We start from the raw sequence: 24064 nt of genomic DNA, 5'->3' as shown, positions 1-24064 counted from the left end.
GTGACTTAGATACACGATTGGAAAATGTGATGTCAGTACATTCAAGTCTGAGTTAAACTAGATAGAGAATACTCTGATCCTGTATAAGCTTGGGTTCTTTGTCTTATGACCCGTGCGCCCTTTTCAGGTCCCATTAGAACCAATAGTTTTTTTGTTTTTCTTCTTTTTACCTAAACATGAACCTTAAGAAATGATAGATAGTTTCTTTTCTTCTCTTCTGCAGCATTGCCATTCTTAGCCCAGAAATTAGAACCAGGAGTTGACTATTAAAGTTTTAGCAATTCACAAAAGCGAAAACCTTTTTCTACAAAAGGTAAAAATTCATTTCGGTATGAAACCAAAATGCAGAATTAGCTTCTGTAGCTCATCAAGAAATTACAGAGTAGTGAATCTTGGCAGCAGCTATTTATCTCTATCTCAAGGAACTAATTCTAATACATGATTCTATTAATGGAGGTTTTTGATAGGAAAAATTTAACTCACCTCTGGCTCTTGGAAGTACTCATAAGTGTTTTTCATTCAATGTTGCTAGTCATTAATTTCACTTCCAACTAGCAGTTAAAAAAACAGTGTATAACTATCCATAACAAGGGGATGATGTATGTTGTGTAGGTGTAGAGAGAAGGGCTTTCTTTGAAAATGTAGTATTCTTGCTCTAAAATTTGGCTTTTAGATGTCTGGCCTCTTTGTATCACTTACGAATAGCATCTGTATATGCTCTGGAGTATAAGTCTCAAAATCAATTACATGTTGGCTGCTTTATCTCTCAATATATGCTTTTGCCACATTGTCAAGTCTTAGAGCATTCTACTTTATCTCATGCAATTCACTTTTAATGTGAAAACTAGTTTCACTGAAAGTGTGTATTTGCATAATTTGCATAGAGCTGCCCTAACACAAAAAAGAAAATGCAAATCATCTTTGTTTAAACCTGGCAAAAAATATGTAGGTATCTTTATTGTGATGGAAACAATAAGAGTGTGTGTGTTTTAACTCTTTGTCTCAGTAAATTCACAATAGTAGTAAGCTGTATCTTTGATAAAGTTGTGGTTTATGCATGAAGAAAGCGGAGCCTGTGGTGAAAAATAAGTAAATTCATGGTTGGCTATCTTAGCCAACTTTGCTTATTGTTGTAAAGGTATTTAGCAATGATTTCCCACATTATGCATTTCAAAAATAATGTCTTTTTGTACTGTGTATAGTCTTGTATCTGCCTGCTGTAGGAGAATTAGTTTTCATAGAATAGCTTCACCTGGAAGCAGTTGTGCTTGATTCGCTATTCCTCACTTATTAGCTGAGTGCTTCCCATTTCTGTTACAATGTTGTGCCTTTTTTTTCTCCTTGGACCTCTTAGAGATTTAAATAATGCTTAAGAGCTAGTGGCAGAAAGGTCATTTGAAATTTTGGTTTTGTCTCTAGTTTGGATGGACAGTCTTTTATAGTTCAACTGAATTCAGCTTCACTGCCATCAAGAGGAGGAATGAATCACTTCCTGTAAGACTACTTAGACATAAAACTTCATTTTTCATATCTGTTTCATTAAAAATGTTTTAATCTTGTTTTTAAGGCCTTGGACAAGAAGGAAGTATTCTAAGAGAACTTATGCTGCATTTTAGAACAGATGATTTTCTTAAATCCTCAGGACTATACATTGTCATCTCTTCTATATGTTTTGTTGCATTTGATTTCAAAGCGTGCTATTTGGCATGTATTGTGAGATCATTTGCATAATACAGCAGGAAAATAAAGAGAAGTGAATTAAGTGTTGTACAGGAACAATTTACATAGAGTTCCAAATCTCTTACATAATTTGTTCAAGGACTAGAATCAAGAAAGTAGAGCTTCATAATTCTTCCTTCCAGGATGAACTGCAGAGGCATCTATTAAGTGTTAGTTTTCAATAGTTTGCTCTATCCTGTCCTGGTATTATTTGAAATCTCATTTATGATAGCAAATTTGAAGGAGACTTCCCTTAAAGTATTTGACTGGAAAGCCACTGTTTGTCTTGTAGTGTAGTGTGTGCTTTGCAAGAAATTCATGCAAAGGGGAGACCTTCTCATTTATCTAGTGAGAAAGGCTCTCCCTAGAGTTTACAGTGGGTCAAAGAAGATGAAACACTGGGAAGCTGAGCTCAAAACATTTGCAGAACAGATTATTTTTTCTGTGTTTGAGTAAATAGGTAAGCTAATGGCTTTCCACCATTTTTTGTATCAGAAAAAACTTCATATTAATGAAGCTTACTTGCTTGCATATGTAAATGTAAGAAAAGCAGATTGATTTTGTTGTTGCAGTTGTTGAGACAGGCCTCCATTCTGATAACATTTCCCAGCTACTGTTTACTAGCATTCATTTAAATTTGTACCGTGTAGTAAAATCTAGCAGGTTTAATGATTTTTTAAAATCATGCTCAAGGATTAATTTGATTTTCTGTCAGCTTTGGAGTATAGTCATTACAATTGTGCACTTTTGCTACAAGATTCCTTGTTAGTCAAAGATAGTTTTTACTATAAACTTTGCACGTTAGAATTTAATCCATATTCCTGCACAAAAAAACAGACATATTAAGATGAATGTCAGGCGTAGTGGTGCAAAGCAGTTGGTGGCAGATACCCTCTGGCCCAGTCAAGTAACTCATCACACATTTTTACTTCTATATTACCTGCATTCCAGTACACCTGCCGATACCTAGGCATTATTGAATTGAAAAATATTTATTGAATTACAGAAATAATAGTTATATAAAATGTCATTTTTGAGATAGTTAAACCAAAGTGAATCAGTGATTGTCTTCTTTCTTTAAACAGAATTTAGAAGCAAGTAATTTGAAAATTTGGAAAATATCACTGGTCCACAACTGAAGTTTAAGATTCTGATCTAGAGTTTACTGAGGCCAAAGGTAGTGCTCTACTGATTGGGAGGTTTTAGTTGGATTGGTGACCATATGCTTTTATTCTATATGATGAAATAGGCTTGACTTTTAAAAGGGTCAAGGATTATGTTATCTTATGTAAATAATTCTCATGAATTTTAGTATATTAATATCTTGCTTGAGGGAAGTTACAGATATTTTATTCAAGGCCTGTTTTTCTTGTGCCTTGGCTTTGGTGTATTAAAGCAGTCAAAATATATTTAACAAACACTAAAATTTTCAATTGTATCAACCAAAAAGTTGCGATCATTAGATTTTTTTTCATTGACTGTATTGGGCAATATGACAAGAGTAAAGTTTGGGACGGGCTTTTGTTTTCTAATTGTTGTATATATGTATATAAAGAAACACCAAAGGAAAACAGACTTTAACTACATTAAATTAAATATAATATAATTCCAGTCTTACTCTCTGTTGCTACAGAGAGTAAGACTGGAATTATATTATATGTAATTTACATATAGGAAGTGCCTGGGATTTTGGTGTTTATTCCTTTACAGAAATCAGTTCAGTGCTAGGATTGGTTTAAGATTTTTTTTTTCCTATAGTGGTGAGTATCTCTTCATAGATGTAGTATAGTTTGAGTACTCAAAAAAGAGAAATTATTTTGCATGTATAAGTTTATGAGCTTATGTACATCTTGTTACTTTTATACAAGAAGATGCAACAAAATGCTGGTTCAAACAATTCTGTTCCATTGCACTGCTTGAGAGTTAGTGTCCATATATAAACATACAATTCAGTTTATTGCCGTGCCAGTAATTTTTCCAAGTCTGTATCTCCAAATACTAAGAAAAAATAAATATTGAAGTTGTTAGTCATCGTCAACTTGAGTTTTGATTTTTTTCCTGGAATTTAATAGTTATTTACAGTAAACAAATATTTCTCTTCTAGCTATTGCATCAGTAAGTGACCCAGGAAATTACACTTCACTTTCTGATTTCTCTTCCTATTTCAGGCAAACTCGAATCTCTTGCTTCCTGCACCATCATCTCTCTCACCACACTCCAAGCTAAGACTGCCAGGCGCTCTGAGTATTCCACTGAATCCTCTGTATTCTTTCACTGCTGAAAGTGGTAAGTTTCTTTTTTTCTTCACTCTTTTTAGGGAAGAGGTGATAACTTCTATGAAGACTTATTTATTTTCTGCCTTTTAAAATTTTGCTGTGCAGCTCTTTTGGGGACTAACCCAGTTTGGTTATATGTGATACTGTTTATTAAGTGCAGTGTGATACGGTCCAATGCTGATGCATGTTTCTTTGTAATACTATTTTTTTTTCTTTAAGCTGTATATCTGTTCATTAGTGTAAGTTTGTAGAAGAGGATGAGATTGCCAGCTTTTCTTAATTTAATATTTTGATAATATTTTAATGCTTACTAAAGTATCTTAAACATGGGCACTCAAAAAGAATATAATTTTAAAACATACATACTAATACATAATCATACGGCCTGATAGTCTATTTGCAGTTGTTTTAAATCTAGTTTTAGATTTTTTTCCCTTAAAGATATTTTGTATTGAAAGATTTTGAGAAAAAGGTAAGTAATGCAATTATGTACATTTGTGATGTTTACCTTGCTAATAATATCTGTTTCATTGATAATCACAGTATTTAATAATAAAATTTATAATCTCATGCCATTTTTTTCTGGGCACCTGTAAAATAAGACAAAAAATTGGCACCTTAATTTCAAAGTGTTTTTGTTTTGTATCCTTGAGAAGAGTAAAAAGAATTCCAGAGGGAGGGTGGAATATATAATGAAATAAAAACACGTAATAGAGATTTCAAATGTAGATAGTAAAGATAGGAATAATGTCTATAATTATATAGAATTATCTCCTAAAGGCAGACAATTTTTTTTCGCAAATGAAGTTATGATTACTTTTTCTGAGCAGCTGGGGAAATGGTTCTTAGCATGGTCTAAAAGATTGATCCTGAGACCAGTGGTCTTTCTTGCTCACTAATTCACAATGCAAATGGCCATACACCAATTAACTTCAGTATTTTTAATTTCTACCTAAACAAAAGAGCTTGGAGCCATAATAATATTCATCTGTTGCTCAAAGGATGCATGTTATTTCCACAGTGTGTAAATCTTACAGAGGCAATACAAGGCATATGCTTACATATTGTGAATACTTAAAGTGGACTAACCCTTTAAAGAACATTAACATACACTTTTAAGTTGTTCTACATGGCTATTCCTAGTATTGCTCAAACGAAGGAATTTTATTTTCTTGAATTTTACTTTATGCAGAAGCACAGATAAAAGTGTTGATGGAGACTTCCTAAATAGCATGAGCGAACATAGGCGTATGTTACAGCTGTTCATGAACACTCACAGTGTTTTTTGTTTCCAAAGCTGACCAATACTTCCAAGATGATCCACAGGTACAGGAAAGTATTTATAGAAGGGAAGTGTAGTAAAAAAGGAAATATAGTAAAGAAGAAGCCATGAGAACAGGAAGATTTTTAAGGGAAGGCAACCATAAAAATACTAATGGGACACAATTGAAATAGATTTTTCTGTAAGAAATTTTTTTAAATTGTGAATTACTTCTCTGTTGTTTTGTGGGCCTCCAAGTTGTTCTTCTGTGGTAGACTTGTTTGCAGTGAAGCATGAAAAAGATTTACTTATCTATTTCATCATTCCCCATTGGTTATAAGCTGTGAAGATAAGTGCTGGTGTTCATAGTGCCTAACTGCCAGTTAAAGTTTGCTTTTGAGTAATAGAAAATCTGTACTTAAATGCATCTATTGATTTATTGCTTGTGCTGAAAAGACAGAACCTTTATTTTCTGTGTTGGTTTTATATACAAAATGTATTTTGATTTTGTACTTATGTTAATTGGGATGTTGCATTGTTCACAATTGCTTGTTCTAGAGATCCAGCAGATGGTTACATATTCCTGAAGCTTATGTTGAGAGTTCAGTTCTGTCACCTTTTACTGGGCATTCAGTGCTTCTTAAAGCAAAATGCAGAATTCCCATTTACATCTGTAAACCTCTGTTAGCAATATATTTAACCATGTAACTGGTGTATGTGCATGCTCTAATAGTTCAGTAAGGTGATAGCTGTTATCTTGTAGTACAGGTGGTGTAGTAGCCTGAATATATGCAGCCCTTTCTTTTTAAAAGACAGTTTAATTGCCTCGGTCTTGCCTGAGGTAGGAAACAGTGGAAAAACAGTGTTTCCATCTATGTGCTATATGGACAGTAGCAGTAAGACAGCACATCTTTCTTGACGTTCAAATCTTTTCATATCCAGATACTTTTGCAGAATTAGCTGTTTGTGACTTTTATATTATAATACTTCAAATAAAAGTAATATTCACTGCTATCACTTTTAAATATGTGTGCTCATTTTGACAAATGGGTTCTGTATACCCTGACATATTGTGTGTTTTGGCTTTTCTTCAAGTGCATAATTTCAGAGATTTATAGGCTTTAATGAAGCCCCAGTTTTATTCTGCTATTTCCCCACTTCTCTCAAGAGCAGTTAGCTCATGGATGCCAAGGGAGGACTGCCTTTGTTTTCAACCAGCTCTAAATTAAGTAATTAATTGTTTAATCATCTCATAGAGAGCTTCAGTATCTTTCTCAATGACAGAATATTCTTTATGTGAGATGAGTAAAGACAAGACCATGATATTATTGACCATGGAGCCCAACCCTCCTCCTTAAAGTGGATTCGCCTAGAGCTCAGGACTGTATCCATTTAGATTTTGAATATCTCCAAAGATGGAGGCTCCAAAACATCTCTGAACAACCTATTGCAATAGTGGACTGTTTTCACGGGAGAGGATTTTTAATGATCTTTAAATTATATTTAGTGTATTTCAGTCTGCTTTGGTGCATATTTCTCCTGTAGTTCATGACTTGGGATTTTCCCTTGAACTTCAAGAGGTTCTTGTTGGTCCATTTGTGTGCCTTGTCAGGGCGCCTCTGAATGGCAGCAAGTTCCTCTGCTGTATCAGCTCCTCCTCCCAGATTTTTATTATCTGCAAATTCATTGAGGGTGCACGCAGTCCTATCATCCAGGTCATTAATGGAGAAGTTCAAGTGTGGACACCAGTATCGACCTGTGGAGTGCACCACTGATCTAAAATATCCAGTTAGATTTCACGTGAGTGGTTACAAACCTCTAAACTCTCCAGTTCAGCCAACTTGCCAGTCTGCTGCACTGTCTGTTTTACATAGTGCACACTTGAGCCGTTCATCTGTGGGAATGGGGGGACAGTGTTGAAAGTCTTGCCAAATTCAAGGTTAACAACATCTACTGCTTTCCCATTGATTCTTTGCAGTGCTGTGCGAGAGTTTTGTCAAGAGCATTGGTAGAATTTCTAGAAGAACATAGTGCATTTTGTCAAATAGTATTTAGCAAACAAGTGCCACAAAGCAGGTACAATACATGGATCAACTTATTTTTATGTGTTATGTATAAAGCATTTCATTAGAGACATTTAATCAGATTTAACAGAGTTAATTACAGAAAGTGTGTGCTGTGTGTCTTCCTCTCACAAAGATTGTTTTAAATTTGAGGGAAAGGCATGGAACTTAGGTTTTCTTACCATCTGTCATGATAGCCTGTTTGCCGGAATTTTTCATCAAGAGTGTGACTCATTTTACCACATCAGGATAATTTTTGTGTCTGCCTCAGTATAGTTGTAGCTGTGCTCATAGCTATGTCAGTAATTTGGAAAGTTTGCTAGATGTTTGTCTTTGGAGAAAGTAATCCCCTTTGAGTTTTACATTGGTAATTTAGGTTTACTAAGTCTTATGAGTGTTTAGTACTGGTAAGGAATCTGTCCCTAAAGGTATATAATATTTAAGGTTGCTGAACTTCTTTTCTTCTTCCTTTGCTTTCCTTTTTTTTTTCTTGTTTTTCCTTCTGTGGTAATAGCATTTGATTAAGATCTGTCTTTGATAGTCAGAATTGAGGTTTTACTTTGCCTGTGCTGTAAGCTCTGGCTATGCTCATGCTTAGTGCTAGTTTTATCATACCTGGCCTGTAGTGCTGTTCTGCAGCACTGCACTATAGCATTATCCAGGACTTTGTCTTAAACATTCCTATCTCTTTCTTCTCATATGCTCCTCTTTCATAAATTTTTCCAGAATGACCATTTCCTAGTTGTTATTTTTTTAACAAACAGTGAAGTAGTAAAAACTTCAGATTCTCAATTGCTCATCTGGCTGGCAGACCTTAAAATCCCCTCTGGTTTTGTTTGCTTTTCCTCCTTAAGACTGTGAGCATCTTTGGACAGTGAAATCACCTTCCTATGAGACACTGTTCTGGAGGTCTGTGGTATGCCATGAAAGAAATATCCGGCATCTTTGGGCTTTTTTCAACAGTGACTCTTCAGTAACTACCATTATGTTCAGGACATGTTTTCTAAAATAAGTTTTAGGTTTCAAGTCATTGTAATTAACGGTGACCCTAATTGTTAATTATGTGGGAGTTTGAAGCCTGACTATAAATACTACATAGATCTGTTCACAGAAATTTGGACTTCAATAAAATCAGTTAATTAAACTTGCTCTTAAAAATTAATTACGTATGTGCTAGAAACGTGATGGTTCTTGTATCATTAAAGAAAATTTCAGAAACAAAAAAAACCACAACATTTTGGCAGGGTTGAGAACAATTAGAAATTTTCTCTCCATTAACACAACTGACAGTCAAAGGTGTTTTCCACCTATATAAAGAAAAAGCTTCAAAGTATTCTTTATTGCTTTCTAAAAAATAAACAAAGCTGACTTCACATTTAAGTCCTCTGCTGCATTTGATAGACTATTGAAGACTGCTTCTTTCAGTCTCAAGCAAATGGTGAAATAGATTTCTACATGAAAGATATCAGAAATATTCATGCATCAGTTAAATGTTCTTAAAATACCATTTATATTCTTGGGTTTTTTTTAATAATTAGAAAAAGGAGGTACAGTTTTGCTACACCAGGTAGCAAAATTCACATTGTGCAGAGAGCAGAAATACATGTCAAAAGTTGCAGTCTCATATATGTTAAATCATTGATTGATTTCCACCCCACTCCCCCCACCCCCCTCCCCCCCCCCGCCAGTATTTCATACTTTCTCCACATCTCTGTAACATCCATCATTCAGTACTGCAGCCTCTGTGGAGGAATTGGATGGGTTTGTTTGGGTTTTTTGGCAGGTATATGCCACTCACATAGCTTTGTGCCACTCAAGGAAGAACGTCTGCAGAAAGCTTGTTCAATGTGGCCTTATTCTTTTTAGTCTCTCGCTAAGAAACTCTTAGGGGAAAGAAGACTTACACACACTGGAATTGAACATGTATCAAATGAACAATTTAATTCAGTTTTGTTATTCTAATAACTTATTTTTTTCTATTTGAGAATAATCATCAACAAAATATTCCAAAGAGATACTAAAAAACAACAGTCTATTAATTGAAGAGTGCATGTATGTGTACTATGTAGTCCAAGTATAAGATGAAATACAATATTTGTAATATCTCTTGAAAGAAGTGATTGAAAGGCATAAGATGACTAAAAAAAGCTATGTGGTACAGGTGGCAGCATTGCCATCTTCCCTGCACTACTGTGTTGAAAATATGTAATTTTGACCTTGGGTGGGGGAATATTTTTGTTTAGGGGAAGTGGTAGTGGCAGTGCCCATTGGAGAAATCTGTTACTGGGATCCAATCCATGCAGGCAAATTGAATGACACATAAATCACTGGATACATACTTTTTTTTTTTAGTCCTAGCATATTACTGTTAGTTCTGTATTTTAACAAATCATGTTTTAACATAGAAGTGAAGTATCTTCATATCCACTTCTTAAGAGAAATATCTTGAGTATGCGTAAAAGACTTCTTACCATAAACATAAGAAAATAATTCAATTTTGTTTTGAAAGAATATTGGGTGTATCTGTTCCCTGTTGAATTGTAATGTATGCTGCCTCATTAGCTCACCCAGCAGCTTCATTTAGATTTGCTGTGATGGTGAAAGCAATTAAGCCTGCAGGGCTGCACAGATCAGAGCTATGGAAATGGTGTAGCAATTTGCCATAATGTCTAAGTTCCACTGACAGTTTTCTTTTTATCCCCACATCTTAAAATTGGGGCAGAAGCATGTTATGGTGAAGAGAACCAAAGATACACCTAAAAGTGGTTCGGAACCCATACTATTAATTGAAAGTGGTTTGAAATTAACCCATACTATTAATTGAAAGTAGTACAATCTGCTATAGGTGATGATAGGAAACTAATTTTACTTTATTTATGAAAAAACTTACAAAAGGGAAATAGGTAATGTATAATAATTTCACAGAGTTTCTCAATTTCATTAGCATTGGTGAGTCTGCTGGCCTTTTTTTTTCTTGTGGTATTGATTGAGAAAATAATCAAGTGATGTTATGAGGCCTGTAAAAAATAGTTTAGTAGTCTTTTCATTGTTTGCCTGATCTGTTTATCTTTTCTGTTTATTCTTACTACTACTACTCCCTCCTCCTTCTACAGAGGGAGAAATGCAAATTCCCCCTGCACTAAGGGATATTCCTAATGGCCTTGATGTGATCAGGCAGTCCAGTGGATAAAATATGTTTTCATTGGCAGTCTGCTACCCATAAAGTCTGGAGCTGGACAGAAATGCAGAACACTTTCAGTATGTGTTGTAGAGGTGCTGCCAACATAGGAAGTGATACATGAGAATAAATGCTTGTGGAGTGGTTTGCTTCCTGCAAGCTGCAATCTGCTGCTAGTAGATTATGTCATGTGTTTGAAAAAAGGGGAATGTGCATCAAGATGGAAGAAATAAGTGCCTAGTACTTGTCTCTCACTTTGCAGTTATTTCTCCATGTTCTTACACAGTTTGCTGTCTTCCTGCTCTGTCACGTACCTGAAAAACTAATTCTACCTGACATACTTTTAAGAAATTGATACTTTGAAAAATTCTCAAGAGAACTCTTCTTACAATTTTATGGGGATAATTTCTTTTAAATGTGACCCTTTTCATTTAATTCTAGTGGGACACTGATGCTAAAGAATTAAGAATTTTGCCTAGTATTTTCTTATACATGCCTAAATGTAGAAATGTGAGTTGCTTTCTGTTATTGCAAAAAATATCTTATCGCTACTTTGAAGAATTCTCACGTTCTCTGTAATTTGTAGGATGTAACTGATTTTAACTCTGTGGCTGAATCAAGTATGTATGTTTTTTTTCTTTTGGAAACTGAATTACTTAAACATCGCCACCACCACTTGATCTGCAATAATAGATAGCAATAGTAATAACAGTAATGCAGAATACTTGCACTTCCTAAGTGAGTAAACTTGACTTATTTTAGTCCCTTGGTTTTTGAGTATATTTTTCTGTTGTGTGATTTTTACCTCCTATTAACCAAAGATAAACATACCTTTGTAGTCATTAGAAACCTTTGTTTTAACTAAAGATTACTGCTTAGTCACTGAGAATTTATTATAATTAATTAAGATTTAGATCCAGTTAGCAGATTTTCTCTTTATTTTTTAAAAGGTAATAGGAGAACTCAGTAGAGAGGAATTATCAGCTCAACACCACAGATCAGCTCTCAGCAAGTGTCAACTGATGTAAATACACTGATGATTGCTTAAAGTATTTTTACCATAAGCAGAAGAGCTTTAAGTCTAAAGTGCTTTTTTATATATGTCTTAATTTGAATGGGAACTCCCCTGGGGAAAATGATCATTCATTTTAAGATATTAATATCTCTCACTTTGGCTTAAGGGAAATGTGTAAGAGAAGGGAGAAAATAACAAAAAAATGTTGTGTTTTTTTTTTCTGTTTGCTTATAATGCTATGGAAGAATTGGAAGAACAGCTTACAGATATCTTTCTCAAAGTTAGTTTTCTTTTAAAACAACAGGAATATCTATCACAAGATGTTTTTGTTATTTTTTATATCTCCTTTTATAACCTATTTGGCTATACCATTTACATTTTGAAGTAGCTGTGACTCAGTTTCTTCAGTGCAAATAGATTACAAAGGCTCATGATGTTCCAGCTTGCAGGTGACTTTGGCAGTAAATAAAAATCAAGAGTATCAGGCCACACCTGTGCCTTCAATGGCTTACAGGCAGCTCAGGCCATTCTGCTGGGGAAAGAACTTTCTTAGAGCTCTGTGACATGCTATGCTGCCCACATCATTGGACAGTGTCAGAGTTCTGGCTCAAGGCACAAATACAGGACCTTGTTTTAAGGTATAGGAGCTGGGTGTTTACATTTATAAAATGAATAGTAAAAATGATTTTTAATTCGAAAACATAAGTTGTATAAATAGATTCATCTAACCACAAAAATGTTCTAATAGAATAGTAAAGACACAGAGACATAACCATTAACATTAATGACAATCTAGTTATATTGTAAAAGGTTGCTTATCCAGTTTTTTCTATCTGATTGATAAGATGTTATAAATGTCAGAAGAGTTTGTATTTTCTAGTTAAACTTGCTAGAATTGTTTATACTGAGATCAAAGATACACATGTTCCTTTTTTATATGTTCTTTCTCATGTTTCTTCTAGGTAAGTTAATTAAAATATTTCTGTAAAAATTACACTAAATGCAGAGCACAATAACAGCAATCTTTGAAGATTCCAAAAACTTTATCTAAAGAACACCATTTATATTTACTCGAAATTGGTGTATGTTAGGGTAATTACTGCTGAGCCTTCAGGCTAAAGGAAGTACTCTCAGCCAAATTATACAAGGGTGTGGATTAAATGAAGCATTACTCTCTCTTTGGCAGCAATGGATATAGATTGCAAAATCAGGGTGTGACGTTGCACTCTGGTAAGTCTCTGCCAAAAGAGATTTGGCCTAAGTGTGCCCTTACTTTTCTCAGTTATGTGGATCCTAAAACAACTGATTAATTAATTCCTAAGTAGAGAGGTCCTGTTAACTGTTTTCATTCTGAGCTTGTCTGTAATTTTGGGCTATTGAGCCACAAGACAACAACATGCTTGAATGAAATTTCAGCTGGTCGCAGAGGGAGAAACAGTCCTTCTCCCAAGGACTGTGCAGTAAAGTACAGCAGTAATGTACAGTGAATAAAATGAGGAAATTGATCCTTGCTTGTATTCCTCCAGTTCTTCTGTTCCTGTAATTTCCAGAGGAGCTGGGAGGACTATGCAAAAACCCTGGTAGCAGCCATGGTGCACAGGAGGGAGACATCTCCATCTCCCAAGAGGAAACCAAAGTACTTTGACTTCATCACTGCTTTTGGCAAATTAGTAAATCCTAAGTGCATTAAAAGAAAAAAAAAATCTTATGTTTTAAACATACATTGTCCATTCCATTTTGGTACACGTGCATACTTTTTTAACTGCTTTAAAAAGCCTTTGCTAGTTTTATTGAAAAGATTTTTATGTGTGAAGCAATTAAACTTCCATGGATTCACATGCACCTTGTTACTCTTGTTGTTGAACCACCAATTTCAGTGAGAGCAAACCTCCATGACATGATTAATTCTATTCATATAACACCTTTTAAGTTAACTTTGGGTATATGTGGTCTGTAGTATGCTCTGCAGTAGGTTGGGGTACTGATGCAGTTTGATCATTGTAGTTTGATACAGATCATGTTGGTCCTGTAGAAACTAATGATAGAGGATGGTGGCTTGGGAAAGCATTAAGAAAGCAGGTACAGAGAAGTGAGGGCTTCCATAGGTGTGTAACTAAGACATTGCTGTTGTCACATGGTATTTGCTGTTACATACAGTGCTGGCCTCAATGTGCTGCCTTGATCCAGATGAAATGAGAGCTTCACTGGAGCCTGCATGCTCATCATTAGCTTGCTTTCTTGCTCGCTGGAAGTTGTAAGGAACAATGACTCATTGCTTATTGGCCTCAATGAAGCACTAGAATTCTCTTAAAACTCTGCTTCTGAAAACCTTTATTTGGGTGATTTCTGCAACCATATGGCATGCAGTGAAGGATTGCAGAGGTTCCTTTCTCATGTTTTCCTCCCATAATTAGGGCTCAGTTTCTTCAGTTTTTACTTCCTCAGGGAAAGAAAAAAGATTCAAGTGACTAAAAGGCAAATAAAAAAAAACCTCTCCCCTGCTCACTTGACGCTGGGCTTTGTTCTGGCTTGCTGGACAGTCCCTTTGCAGAAGCCTCTTGACCATCTAACAGATAGTACTCGACACTGTATCTCATCTAAAGATTGACTCCAGCATACTGCATCCCTATATGATTCTAGATACTACATCCCCTTTTCCTGTCCTGTTGATCTCTACTCCAGCTGTCTATCTATGCTGGCTTCTGGTGCCTCCTTGATTGGGGGGATCTACAGATTAGCTGAAGGGAGTTGCAGTGGCATATGTTGATACACGGCTTTCTGGAATCCATTCAGATCCTGACTGGTCAAAGGAAGCAGACGGCTGCAGCTAATATGCCAAATAAAAACATACAGAAAATTAGAGCTTCTTTCAAAATATGTGTTGAGTATCTTTTGGTGTGACAAATTGCCTAGTAGCAATTTGAAGTGTTGTGAGAATTCATTCGCCAAACTTCTGGTTGTCACTATGCACCTACAGGGCATAATAAAGATTCCCTTTGTGAGGGGCTGTGTTTTCATGTGGAGACCTTTTCCTACTCCTTTCATCTTTGAGTTTTCATTAATGGATAATCACATTTAAGCAGAGTTCACCTCTATAGTAAAAAGAGATGAGCTTATCCTTAAAGTGGGGGGAAGGGTGAGACGTGACTGTCTCAATACAGAGAAGGTATCCATGAGGTATGTCACCTCTTGTGCTTGTTCAGGAGAATGTTGTAACAGAGTTATGCCTGCTGCTAGTTGAAGAATTTCTATTGTGAGCCAGGCCTTAGCTAAAACGAAGCAGGTGTTTCTTTCCTAGAAGGACGCCAAGCATGTTCTTGGAATTTTTCATTTTTGAAATAATTTAAAACACAAGTTCTGAATATATATATTGATTAAATGGCAACTTTTCACCTTTTGTGTCCAGCAGTTCAATCTAATATAATGTATGTTCTGCCAAATTATATTTGCTTCTGATTTGGCTGCTTCTGCATAAAAAACAGCAACAAGGGGAGAAGAAACATAGTTGTTCTACTGTTACTTGCAAGATTTGGGGTGTAATGCCCACCTAATGCACATCTGTAATATACCATATCATGTGTACCTTGATAACAGTACTCCATTGGAAATTTGCTTTCCTTCTGGTACAGAACATAAAATAAACTTCCATATTTGTTTACTACTCACACATGTAAAGGATCTTCAGCAGTTGAAACTGTGGTTTCAATTAAGACTCTTCCTGCAAATCAGCTTTTCTTACCAGAACAATTTTCAGAGTAAGTTCCAGTAATCACTCAAAGAGAACAAGGTGTGTCCAGGGTTGTCTGTATCACCAGTTCTTGAGTTAATAATTGGCACATAAATGCGTGCAAAAACCATCTAGGAAGGTTTACTGAATAAGGCTATTAAAACATTTACTTTGAGATTTCCAAACTTAAGAGTGTTACTAGACAATTTTCTGTGGTTTTCAGTTGTTTGGTCCTTTTGAAGAAACAATTGTTTGTAGCAGTTGGCGATTAAGTCAGTTTTAAAGACGCTCAATATCATTCATAATGCATAGAAATGGGTGGTTCCTTTTAGAAAAGGTTATGGAGAAGAATTTCCTGTCCTTGAATATTCAGCCTTTAATCACCTTCCTCTTACTGATGATTATGAAAATTTAGCACTTGCTGCTTTTGTCTGGCTTTTGGCTTATTGGAGATGCTATATGAGCATAATCAGTAGGGATTTTAGCTGCAGCTGGTAGTCAGCTAGAGAGGATGGGTCATATAATTAGGCTTACATGTTAAAGTACTGTAGTTTTTAACAGTTTGGCACTACCTATGTGATGATGTGAAAAAAACTAATATGGTATTGTATTAAGCACTTAGACCGTATTTATGAAGCTGTAAAAAATATTTAGTCAAACGGTATTTCTTCATTCAGAATTTAATTTTTATTATTATTTGTGTTTACATCTTTAGATTTGCTGTGCAAATAGTCTTGCTTGCAAAATTCCTATACTAACAAGATACTAACTCACTGGATAGGACTGTTATTTCTACTTTCTCACTTGCCACCAAGATAGTGAAAAATCTTACTGTCTTCTAATCCCAGCTGTAGTGTTTTGTGTTCCTGATTGAACCTTTTAGATAATTCTGTTCCCTCCAGGATAATCCAGAGTTTTAGAAATGTGGTCTTAGCCTAAAGCTGGGCACAGCTACTCTTTATTAATCTGCCTGTCTTGATTTGCCTTCTTTTACCTCTCCTCAGATCAGGTACTGCTGTTGTAAATTAAAGACTATTGCTGCCTAATTATGTTCAATGCAAATATTTTCCATGCTTACATTTTTTTTTGCATATCCCCCATCTAAGACCCAAACATTCTAAAAATCCACTGCTGTAAAAGCAGTAACAGGTTACTGTTGCATTCTAAAAAGCTTTGCAGACCTTGTAGGTAAAGGAAACTGAAAAATCAGTATAATAGAAATCTGTGCCCAGCTGGATCTCCAATGCGTTACTTTAATGTTGGACATAACATTTCAGTATATTTTCCTCTGTAACAGATGATACCAATATTAGTCTCATGTGCTTTTTCACATGTTGTTTACAAGGAAGTATATTCAGATTTTTGTTACCAAAGTGGTTGCAGGCCATTATTTTATTTTTCCTATACAATTGGATGCTAGTTAGAAAGCACTTACTTATTCATACATGTTCTTTTCACTGATATGTAGAAAAACTTTCTAAAAGTAGTTTATTCATCAATTTTCTGAAAACTCAAAGAGTGTACACATGGGAAAACTCATGGAGTAGTTTGGTTTCACCACCCGCATATATTTCCATGAAATATCTGACCAGTCTAATTTCTGAACTACAAAATGGAAAGTAAACTTAGGAGTGTATTTCAAAGACATGATCTTCTATTTCTGAATATAGAAGTATTTTTGCTATGAACTTTTTTCCTTACTCTTTTGATTGGAGGCCAAATTAAAAATATTACATAATGGTTTCCTGATACAGTGTCTGCCATGGTCCTGCATTTTTCAGATTTGATAATGTATGAATTGTTTGGCTATTTCATGGAATTTTCTGGTAATACTTTGTCAAAATTAGTAGTCAGTAATGGCTGAAAGTGGTAATGTCATAGAAAAAGTAGTGGCTATTCTGGTCATGGTAAAGACCTGAAATATCAAGCTGACTTATTTTTTCCAGCATATTGCACATGATGTTGGTGATACTATTTTACCTTGAATATAAATGTTAGGAAAATGCTACATAAGCAGTTACAAGATCTGAAAATTTTTTTAGTTTTTTTTTCCAATCAAGATGTGATTTGACATTGTGAGTCTTACTGGGCAATACAGAAATTCAGTAGTTTATGCAGTAACTGGTTTTTTGTACTTAGCTGACATGACTTTGCATTGCAAAAATATGTTAATGGCTGAGTTTGAAAGACACTTGTGGTATTCTAAGCATATTTTCTTACAACTTTCCACTTGTAGAATGGCAAGCTAATTTGATTTAAGTAACTCTGAGTAACTAGCCATTGCTGAATTCCTGTTGTGGGAAGAACCATGAGAAAAAAATTTCTTTGTTTTCCTTCCTTGCATAATTTTCATTTTTTGTCTTTTATCTGTAGTTAAGTACGTTTTTTTAAAAAAGACGAGTAGAGTTATGTGGTCATAAGATACTTGACTTTGAGAGCTGCAGATATTTAAATTCTATTTAACTGTATTACATAGGAATGACTTGTTTTAATAAATAAAATTTAACTCTTCTACATATTTTTAGAAAGCAGATAATAATAAATCCTGCTTAAGAGCTCCATTTCCTCTGATTCAGAGAAAGTTAAAATAGAGGCAAAAATATTAATAAAGCCAAAAGTAAAGGTTGCTACTTCAGTACTGGGCATCTACAGCTCCAAGGGACTGCAATTTTTATATTTTGTGAAGTATTTTTTGATAGGAAGCACCATAAACTACATGTAATAGAATACAAAATAAGTTTCTTTTCTGTTATGTTTTAGTTTGTTTGTGAGGTGATAATCCAGGTGAGCCTAGCAAAACTAATAATGACTTTCTCAGGATATCTGCAGCATGAGAAGAAAAATAACTCTTACTAATAAAAAGAATGCGTCATAGTCTACATTTTCCTTACATCTTTATCTGCTGTCTAAAACTTGTAAATAATGCTGCCAATCTGATTTCGGAAAGCTGATGGTATCTATGCAGGCTTATTGATGTTTGCTGTAGAATCACCTTCTGTTCTCCAAGTTGTAGAAAGAAACAACTGGATACTATAACCTGTGCTCATTTTCAGTGATATCTACTGCCATTGTGATGTAATGTTAGAAGTTGTCGTAAATTAGCACGTTCCTGATTAGCATGAATTCAATAAATGTTCTTTACTTCAAAAGAATGCTTGGGACACGTGCTACTACTTGCATTGTTTATATATGGTACTGTAGAAACTTAACATTTGCAAGAAAAATGTAAGATGATGGTTTGATAAGATTACTCAGAAATAATTAGGTGGGTGTGTAGGCTGCTAAATGTATTTGATTTTAATCTCTAATTAAAAAGTTGGATTTTTTAATTGTTTTTGTGATGCAATAGTTTTTACTTCATTATGCTTTTTGTAAATAGGGGCCAAATTCTGCCTCTTCATTGTGCCTAAGCACAGAATAAATGTTTTCATATGAAACCCAAAGCAAGTGACAGGCATTTTCTCTCTGTAGTCCTCCTCGAGGAGGATTATTCTCAAACACATGTATGTGCTCTTGTATACCTTGAACCAGGAATGAAAATGATGGCTAACCTTGAATGAATATCTCTATGCATTCTTTTGGCTGATGGGAGATAAAATTACATTGTGGGATCTGGCACTGCCAGAAGCACAGTGTTTTCATGTTAGTGCTGTCTGATTCTGAGGTCTCTTATATGAAGATTGGAATTGATGTTACAGCAAAGGTATCTCCCTGTGGATCTACAGGTGTGAATTTAAGCCTTGCTCTGTTCCACTGCTCCAGTGGTTACTTAACTCTGCTGCAAGGACAAACTACCTGGTCACTTGAGCTGTGGAATCAGACAACCAGATGCATTAGCTAGAGATAACTGCATTAATCCATAGATAAGGAAGTTACTGTGTCACTTCAGGAAAACTGACTTGTTCCTGGTTTGTGAACCCAGGGTCCTCTTAGTAGCTGCAGCTGAGACATCCACTGGGAAATCACATGCTGTGTTAAAGAAGCTGCAGCACGATGTATGAAACTGCATGGTCCTGAATTGTGTAACTCCCTAGAGGTTTTTCCCTAGATAACTCCTTTTCATACCAGTGTTTAGTAAACAACTGGTTGAAAAGGTAAACATTACTTACTTTTTCATTGAAAGCTTATCCTTCTGTACAGACTTCTCTATATCATGTAGTATTTTGAATGGCAAACTAAGCCTGATCTATTGACATAATTTCCCAAGATTATTTTGTTAGTTTACAAGTTTTCATTGTATTGATAGTGATGGGGAAGGGAAACAAAAATAAGTTATGCTTTTCCACCTATCAGCACAGCTGTTTCAGCTGAACTTGGAGAGTATAAGGTGGGATGGTTGGGGTTTTTTTATGCCTGCCATCTAGATCAATCTCCAGTAACTGGAGGAGTGATGTCTGGCAGCAGTAAAGCTGCCAGAGCCTTTTTTGTCTCTCATTTTAATGAAGTGTATATAGCATGTAAACAGCTTTCATATCCAATGGGCAAAATAAATAAACAGGTGTTTCTCTATATAACTTTAAAAAAGTGAGACAGTAAACAGAGAGGGATTCTATTTATTCTTTAGATTTTGGGTTTTGGTTCTAAGAGGATAGATTTAGATTAATAAATTGGAACCTCACTTAGAAAATGAGAATGACATTGAGGAGAGAGTTCAATGTTTTCAGATGCTTTGATAGAAGAAAAAGGTGGAGAAGGGACAAGGAGAGTGCTAGTAATGGCAAGAGCTGACACTGAGGTGACTTCTGTCAGTGCAGAATACACTGAAAGAATCTTATGGGTGTTCATAGAAGACCTTTGAATTCAGAAATGTTGCCATCACCTTTGTATATATACAACACCTTTGTATTTGCCAGCACCTTTGTATATATAGCATGTGGGAACTGCCCGTTTGAAGCACATGCATTTTAAGTGGTTTGCAAGATCAGAGAATCACAGCATTGTTTAGGTTGGAAAAGGCCTACTAGATCACTGAGTTCAAGCTTTACCAAGTCACCTTGTCAACTAGACCATGGCACTAAGTGTCACATCCAGTCATTTCTTGAACACTTCCAGGGATGCTGGCTCCATCACCTCCCTCGACAGCCCATTCCAATTCTTAACAACCCCTTCCATGAACAAATTCTTCCTGATGTCTACCCTGAGCCTCCCTTAATGCAGTTGAGAACGTTTCTTCTTGTCCTGTCACTATCATACAGATTAAACTTCACTGAAACAGTTTTCAATACACTTTGGTCCTATCAATTCTGCTGTTCAGTCTGAAATATCTTTAAACTCATAGGTGCTACACTAAATTATGTAGAACAGAGTTGGAAGTGGGTTTTCACCTAAAGCAATGGATTTTAGTGAAACATCTGCTTTGCTGGTTAAATGGAAAGGTATGCTTGTGTTAAGTATCCACTCCTTTCATTTTGTGTGAACTGCATCTGAAAATGTTTGTTGTGGGTTTTAAATGTATTTGTGATCATGTGTTTAAATAAAGGAAAACAGGTTCTTACCCAATATATAAACAGTCTTTTTATATAATTAATTCTCTTTTATTTATTAGAGCATAATTGGTTTACACTCTAATAAGAGTAAGAGGATAAAGTCTTTGAAGGAAGATTAATATATATTTAGATCATTACAAAATTATCTTCATTCTCTTACATTATACACTGTTTGAAAAATGAAATTTCAGAAATAGCTGAAAGCTTTTACTTTAAAAACCTCAAAACTTTCCCTTGGAATTTAAAGTAGAGATTATATTGCATACTAAAAGATTGTTTGGTCACACTACACTAGGTGACTGTGCTGAAAATATGATTCTCATCACTGGAAACAGTTTTAAAGCCACAGAAGATGAGTAGGAAGAGGAATGAGCTGATCTACATATATTCATCTCATGTCTAGATTGACTTTTTTTCCCAGTGTTTGTTATTTAATTGGGTGTATTTTAACTACATGTGTTACAAGAGACCATGAGACCATGATATAATGTGTAAGAATGCCTGCAATAAGAAATACCATTTCCTAGAGGCATTGTTTATTTTCATGTCTTCCAGGATTTTTTGTGGGTTTTGAGACATTAGCAATTAGTATAAACCTAAAGTAAAACTTAGTTAAAAACAGAATAGTGTGTGACTAGAGTAGGTAAGATTTTTTTCTCTCTCTACATGCTTTAGAGGTTTTTGTCACAGAAATGTCTGAATATTATCATATTTCAGTTTTCTTAGATATATCTTTGCTCTGTGATTTTCTAGGGATTTTCCAGGATGAACTTTTGGATGATTCCGTTAGCTGTAGATCTATGTGACTAGAAGCCTTAGAGATTTATTTTACTCAAATACCTTTAGTAATTACAAAATTAATTTATCAAGAACATTTCAGAAAGTAAGAAAAAGCCTTTTTTTGAAAAGTTCATTAAAACAGGAGTTCTTCTGTAATGAATGTTCTTTTGGCCTTTTTTAAAACAGCATTTTTTGGCAAAAACATCTCACATTGGGTGGTTATAGACAGTCCAGTAGGATAATAGTGGACTATGTGACTGCCTAGAAAGACTTTCTTCTCTATTCTGCCTCTTATGTTATTAGTTTAAAACAAAATCACTAAAGATGTTATTTAAAAGGAAGTGTTCTTAATTATTACCAGTACTATTCTGGAGCACTGCTGCTGCTATGCAAGTCAAGTCTATTTGGTAGTGAACTCATCTACTTTGTGCATTTCAGTTCAACTGCTTGGAATTTGAGCAGAGGGTAGCTTTTCAGTGAAAGCATGCAGTAAGACTGGGGACTTGGTATTACACACACATTTTGGGCAGGACAACTGCCTAGCTTCTGTCTTCTTTCCTCTTGGGCTGCAGTTATACTGGCAAAGAATAAATTGCCAGAAGTGACCAAGGGGACCTGAGGGTACTCTTTCAGTTCTCTGTTCAAATTGTACAGGAAGCTACCAGAGTTTGCCTTCTCTCAAGGCAGACAGATATGCTGTTTTTCAAACCAGTTCTTTGACAGGCTCACGATGTAATTGTAACAATAGAGTTACGTGAACCCTAAAGATGAGCTGTTCTGCTGTTAAATTGTGTGGATGTGAAAATTCTGATCATTTGAGGTAAAAGATTAGCATCTATTGTTTTGAGATGCCTGATTTGCAGCTAGACATTAGCAATAAGTTCTCATAGAAGTAGTATGTTCTTCTCATGTAAAATTCCATGTAAAGGAAACCACTGAAGAATCAATGCAGAGTAATAGGAAATGCAGTAAGTCAAATATTGATACTTTCATTGGAAAGATTAGCTTCTCAGGATATGATTTTGCATGTGAAGACAGCAGACAAAAAAGAAGATTGTTGGAGAGTACATGTAAAACATCTGCATCAATAAAAATGCTTCTCCATTAGTGATTCTGAGGCAACCTTAAGATAGAACAGTCCAGATTACCCTGGGTGTTGGGGTTGTTTTGGACTTGCCCTTACAAGGGATTTAATGACCTTTCTATAAGCTCAGACTAAGTGAGAGTCCCAGCAGGTCACGGTGTCCTGTATACTTAAGTTTTAGATCAAGTGGAAATGTCCTTCTGGAATGCAGACCTCAGTTTCAATATAGTACTTAAAAAGCATGCACAGCCTGGATGAGGGAGAAGCAAAGCAAGCTTTGCTGAGGCTGTTAGTCACACCTGCTTGATGTCATTTACATGCTTCATCAAGCATGGAACCATATCAAGCCCATAGCTGTGGAACATTGCTTAAAAATTCTACTGCTTTATTTGGGGAAGAAGGGATGGATATTCCCTTGCCTGCTGAATGGAGCTTGTTTTGTGAATGAGGAAGAGTTGAACAGGTTTTTTTGTTGGTGGTGTGGGTTTGTTTTGTTTGCTTGGCAGTTTTTAATATGACTGTTTTGAATGTAGGGGCTACAAAAAGGGATGCTTGATAATTAAAAACAAGTAACAGAGAACAGTAAAGTCTACTTTGGGGTAACCAATAGGCATGATTGTAGAATATTTGTGCCCAGGTGTGCTGTGGTCTGTTTATACCTCAAGCAAAGTCGTAAGAATTTTCTGTTTGTTTTGTCTCTAGTCATGGAAAACACTGAGCCTGAACCAGTGCCAGCTTCTAGAATTCCATACAGTGCTCCTTATATCTTTGAGTAACACATCTGTTGTCCTACACTTGCAGCATAGCAGGTCTGCGCTGCCCTTTAATGGGGTGTAATTGGGAATATCAGTCTAACCATAGAGTTTTTGCCTGATAAGCAGCTGAATATAGAGGCTGCACAGGAATACTGACGTGCATAAACGTACAGTCCAGGAGCACTTGGAAGTAATGCATGTTTTCCTTAGAAAAATATGAAGGTCAATGATGTTACAGATAAAAATGCAGATTAATGTTGTTTTTAATTAAAACTTGAATATTTTTCCAGACAAACAATTGTTTTTATCAAATATTTTATGTGTCTTTTATCTTAGCATGGGTTTGAATGTTTTGAGTTGGCATAACATTCCCATGCTCAAATTGGCTGTCTAAAAAAATTTTTTTTTATCATGCAGACGTTTTGTTGGGTTTTAGTTTGTTTGTTTTTTCTTCGAAGACTTGATACAACATGTGTATGTGATAGTATATCCACATGTAATATAATCTCTGTAGCATCTGATTTTCTGACTTTGTGAGTGTGTAGATAACAATATTAATAGGAGTAATATCTCCACTGACTTGTGGTATGTGCTGAAAAACTGTTTTAGCAAATAGCTTATTTGACAAAAGTTTGCCTTCAGGATTACTGTCTTTAAGTATGGATTGAATTCAGAAAGTGGTTTACATGCTCATCTCTTCTTCTTAAGAGAGGTGACAAA

The 24064-nt window shown here is 35.3% G+C and overlaps 1 protein-coding gene across 7 annotated transcripts in view; it reads left to right on the top strand.

Annotated features, from left to right (window-relative positions):
- The window catches only part of AHI1 (Abelson helper integration site 1), an 84924-nt gene that overhangs the window by 35160 nt on the left and 25700 nt on the right, over positions 1–24064 (top strand). For all 7 annotated transcript variants that reach the window (XM_041715181.2, XM_030267976.4, XM_072926918.1 and 4 more), the window contains one exon: positions 3888–4005. In XM_041715181.2, coding sequence (XP_041571115.2) covers positions 3888–4005 — 118 coding nt within the window. The remainder of the gene's footprint in view (positions 1–3887; positions 4006–24064) is intronic.

This window comes from Taeniopygia guttata, chromosome 3, assembly GCF_048771995.1.
Source record: "Taeniopygia guttata chromosome 3, bTaeGut7.mat, whole genome shotgun sequence".
NCBI lineage: Eukaryota > Metazoa > Chordata > Aves > Passeriformes > Estrildidae > Taeniopygia > Taeniopygia guttata.
Note: the sequence above shows the minus strand (reverse complement) of the source record. Positions and strands in the feature narration are given on the sequence as shown.